General features: G+C 36.1%; 1 protein-coding gene across 1 annotated transcript; it reads left to right on the forward strand.

The window, feature by feature from the left end:
- Positions 1-259: 259 nt before the first annotated feature.
- Positions 260-4230, forward strand: LOC114869342 (uncharacterized). Its single transcript, XM_055502092.1, has 7 exons — positions 260-1108; positions 1430-1487; positions 1807-2124; positions 2524-2802; positions 2919-3029; positions 3260-3666; positions 4150-4230. The coding sequence occupies exons 2-7, from the start codon at positions 1433-1435 to the stop codon at positions 4228-4230; spliced, it is 1251 nt and encodes a 416-aa protein (XP_055358067.1). The 5' UTR covers positions 260-1108; positions 1430-1432.
- The last annotated feature ends 321 nt before the right edge of the window (positions 4231-4551 follow it).

The raw sequence follows: 4551 nt of genomic DNA on the forward strand, positions 1-4551 counted from the left end.
AAGCTCACAAATGCTGCTCTGTGGTTCTCTCACCTGAAGCACATCTCTGGTGACTGTTTCAGGAAGTGGACAAAATACTCATTATCAAGATATTAGTACTTCACTTGTATAAATTTGTGCAGCTTTTGAAAGACCTTAAGAAATAAATGGCATAAAAACACAAATCTAAAACACTGACCTTCAAGTTACTGTATTGTTAAAGAAAAACAAATGCTATAGTGATAATCTCTGTCCACAAGTGTTATTTGTTCATTTATATGTACATTAATTTCCCATCAGCTGTACTGGGCACAGCACCTTTTTAATAGCAACATGCAAAAGTCTACTAAGTTTATAACTTGTGTAAAACTGCTGCTCAGGTGCAGAAGGGCTGTGCAGCGCTCTGACGTGCAGCAGGTCCTAGGTTACTGGCTTATTTTCACACATTAGCAGCTGCAAACTAAGACCACCACTGTGTGTGGAGGTGTGGTTTTCTTGAATACAGCAGTATATTTTTAGTCCAGTGTTTTTCTACAGTTAACAGGCTGCAAATTGTTGATACATAAAAAATGTCAGCAGCATAGTGACAAGATATTGGCTTGTTAGATATTTGCCTTTATGAATACCACATGGGAAACAGTGTTAGAACTACTACAGGCTTTGTGTTTAGCCTAGTTTATTAATTATTTTATATTAAAAATCAGACAAACAGAAAACTAATTACAAATGAGAATCAATTGACTATTGATTAACTCGACACAATCAGAAATTCTGCTATTAGTTTCATTTCTCTTCTGAATTTCTCAGGTTTTTAAAAAATTAAAGTCACCAGTAACTAGTGACTATGCTACAGCAATACAGAACATGTTATACACTTTAAGTATTACTTATTAGCTTCGTACCATTATCAGTGAAAAAAAATCCATTATAATAATTATATGCTATTTATAAAGAAAATGGCCCGACAGAATTTAATTTGTGCTTCAATCGTTTCCAAGCACAAATTCTTTCTTCCTCAATTCTCTCTACACACTGTACAATGTAAAGACCAGAAATAAACTGAGCTGTTGTCAGTGGAAAATTCGCAGGTCGGTCAGTGAGCCACGATGAGGACGTACTTCTAAAAGTAGTGAGTAATGATCTTAACATTCAACAGTTCTTATTATTCTTATTATTGTAGTTGTCGATTTTTAGAGCATATATATATATATATATATATATATATATATATATATATATATATAGAGAGAGAGAGAGATATATATATATATATATATATATATATATATATAGAGAGAGAGCATATATATATATATACACACATTCGTTGTCTTAAAGTTGTGTAACTGAATTAAACAGAAATCCTAAACTAACTCTTTGTTTAGACATATACTACAAACATGTAAAACAGCAAATAAATGTTTTTAAAAGTTATATTTCTTTTCAACAGAAAATGTTTTTCTTCTATATGATCATCACAGCTCTGTCTACAGCAGCTCTGACCAAAGGTATTTTTACATTTGCAAACAGACCAACATCTCTGAAGATTTACTGATTCCATATTACAGATACTATACGAAATATAAATGTTTTATAAAATATTTCATTTTGCAACTGACATTATTTTGACTAAATTATGTAAATGTAATTGACAAAGGGTTGAAACATTCTAAGTAAACTTTTGTCTGTATTTACAGAGTTAACAGTTACAGTTTACAGGTCAAAAAATATCTTTTCATTTAAATTGAAACCCTTCTACAAAAACACAATAAGCCTTCACTATTATATAAAAGTTTTCTAATGAGCCATTTTGTTTGTTTCTATCAGGGGCTGTGAAATGCAAAATTGAAGTGAATGAAACTACTCAGCACTGCATTGCAAAACTTGATGAGCCACTGACCTTTCAATTACTCACTCACAAGAAAAAAACACATTTGAAAAAGAATAACATTAACATTTTAAGGGTAAACAATGACAAGGTAGAGGATATAAATGAGGACTATAGAAGTCGTATTATACAATTAACAAATACAACTATTACACTTGACATGGTGAGAACGACAGATTCTGGAAATTACCTGCTGGAAACCTTTAACCATGAAGGTCAAATATCACACACAACCAACTTTCATCTAGAAGTACAAGGTAAATGCATATACGTGAAATTTAAACAGCAATATGGATTTAAATTTTTAAACACATAGGATGCATTTGAATAAACATTTACAGTATCTTCATAAAATATTGATTTAATTTAAATTTGTCTTGTGCTCATTCACCATATTTTGTTTAATAAATAATGCTAATAATAAATATTTAACACTTCCATTTCCACACCTGCCTAAAACGTGTGTACAGTACTGTGTGTGTGTGTGCTTGTGCATGTGTGTGTATGTGTGTGTGCGGGGGGCCTTTAAAATTAATGAATATTTTAATTGTCCACAATATAAACAATATAAAAATGGCAGCTGAAATTGTTATTAAAGATGGTAATTTGCAATGGTGTTTTATAAAGGATTTATAAAGATGTGCATTGTCCTCCAGCTCCAGTTCCAGTCTCAAAACCAAACGTATCACAGACGTGTTTGTCACCAGAACAGTCTGTCGTCTGCTGCTCCACTGAGGGAGACGGAGTAGAGTTCATTTGGAGTTTGGACAACAACATATTGATACAGACCAGAGCTGAGAGCACAAATAAACCAACATCTGAGGTTTCCAACGTTACCATCAGCTTACACGGCCAGCTCACTGGAAACTTAGCATGTATCACTCAGAACGACATCAGCTCAGAACAAACTGTGATCCAGCTCAGGAGCTGTAGAGGTAAACTTATCTAATCACAATAAAGTACTACAATAATTTACTATGTAAGAAAAACTGTGGGGGACAGAAGACTGTTGTTAGTTTCCATATTTACTGTGTGTTACTGTGTTCTGTAGGTTCCATTCACGCTCCTTCTGTGACTGTGACTGTCGCTGTGATAGTCAGCGTATGCACTTTGCTTCTGCTTTTGGCTCTGTTTCTTTATGTAAGACCTGTGGCTGTAGAAGGTAAGACAAACACATTCTTCATTCTTTCCAGACAGCATCTATTATCATACACTTTGTAATTAATTTTATCAAATCGTAATGTAAAACATGTACAGTAAATTTAACATTTCTGAAGATATGTTTAGAGATGTACTGATTACATTACATTCCTAATTCATGATAACAGTAATCAGCATTAGACTAGTGTCAATAAAACATATTTCTGATATAGTTTCTGTTACCTTTTTCAGATGATGCTGAATATGAAATTGTCTGCTATACTGTAACAATGACGCCTGCAAAGGAAAGAAGACTGTATGTAAAGTGGCAATGTGCAGGTAATAAATGGCTTTGCAGATCCTGCACCTTAGTCGTGTCATTTCTGCTTCCGGTTTTATTTTGTTACTTCCTGTCATCCTCCTGTCTGTTTGCTCATTGCTGCTTTACTCCCGGTCACATGATTCACCAGCTGCAGTCTATCAGTAGTTTTACCTTGTACTTAAGCACCAGTATTCTCCTAGTCAAGCTGCCAGATTGTCTGCGTTTCCATGTCAGCATCATGTCCAGCGTGTGTAGTCTGTGTACTGTGTGTACTGTGTGTACCGTGTGTACCGTGTGTACCGTGTGTACCGTGTGTAGCCTGTGTACGGTGTGTACTGTTTGTATTGTGTGTACCGTGTGTAGCCTGTGTACCGTGTGTGTACTGTGTGTAGTCTGTGTACCGTGTGTACCGTGTGTACCGTGTGTAGTCTGTGTACCGTGTGTACCGTGTGTATTGTGTGTACCGTGTGTAGCCTGTGTACCGTGTGTACCGTGTGTAGCCTGTGTACCGTGTGTACCGTGTGTACCGTGTGTATTGTGTGTACCGTGTGTACCGTGTGTACCGTGTACCGTGTGTGTACTGTGTGTAGTCTGTGTACCGTGTGTACCGTGTGTAGTCTGTGTACCGTGTGTACTGTGTGTACCGTGTGTATTGTGTGTACCGTGTGTACCGTGTGTACTGTGTGTACCATGGGTACTGTACCTTGTTCTTGCCCTGACTCTGCCTCGCCTGTTCTGTGCCTTTGACCACTGATTTCCTGATCTCTGCTTTACTGGCATCTCTGCCTCCCTGTGTCCTGACCTGCGCCTGTCTGAGCAGCCTGTGCTCATTAAACTCCACAAACCGACATCCGTGTTGTCCTGTACATTTGTGTTCGTCACCTCGCCCGTTCTGACATAAGAGACAGAACATTTGTAACCCAGTATAAATAGATCGATGAGTCGGGCAGGGTTTAAAAATATTGCTTTTACAATTAAATTTGATAACCTATGCTTTATTGTGTGCTGAATATTGTGTATTCTCTCTATGTAAATACAAACATATTAATAGAACGGACATCAAAATTTATGATTATATGAGTCATGACACAATCTCTTAGGAGAGAGAACAAAGTAAACATGGAAATAAAGTAGTTCAGACCTTACGGTAGCACAAATGTATAATAAAAGTCAAATTTGTTCTTCTTTGCTGTTTACTGACTGTCTTTACTTGGATTTTACC

The sequence above is a fragment of the Betta splendens genome, chromosome 14 (assembly GCF_900634795.4).
Source record: "Betta splendens chromosome 14, fBetSpl5.4, whole genome shotgun sequence".
Lineage (NCBI taxonomy): Eukaryota > Metazoa > Chordata > Actinopteri > Anabantiformes > Osphronemidae > Betta > Betta splendens.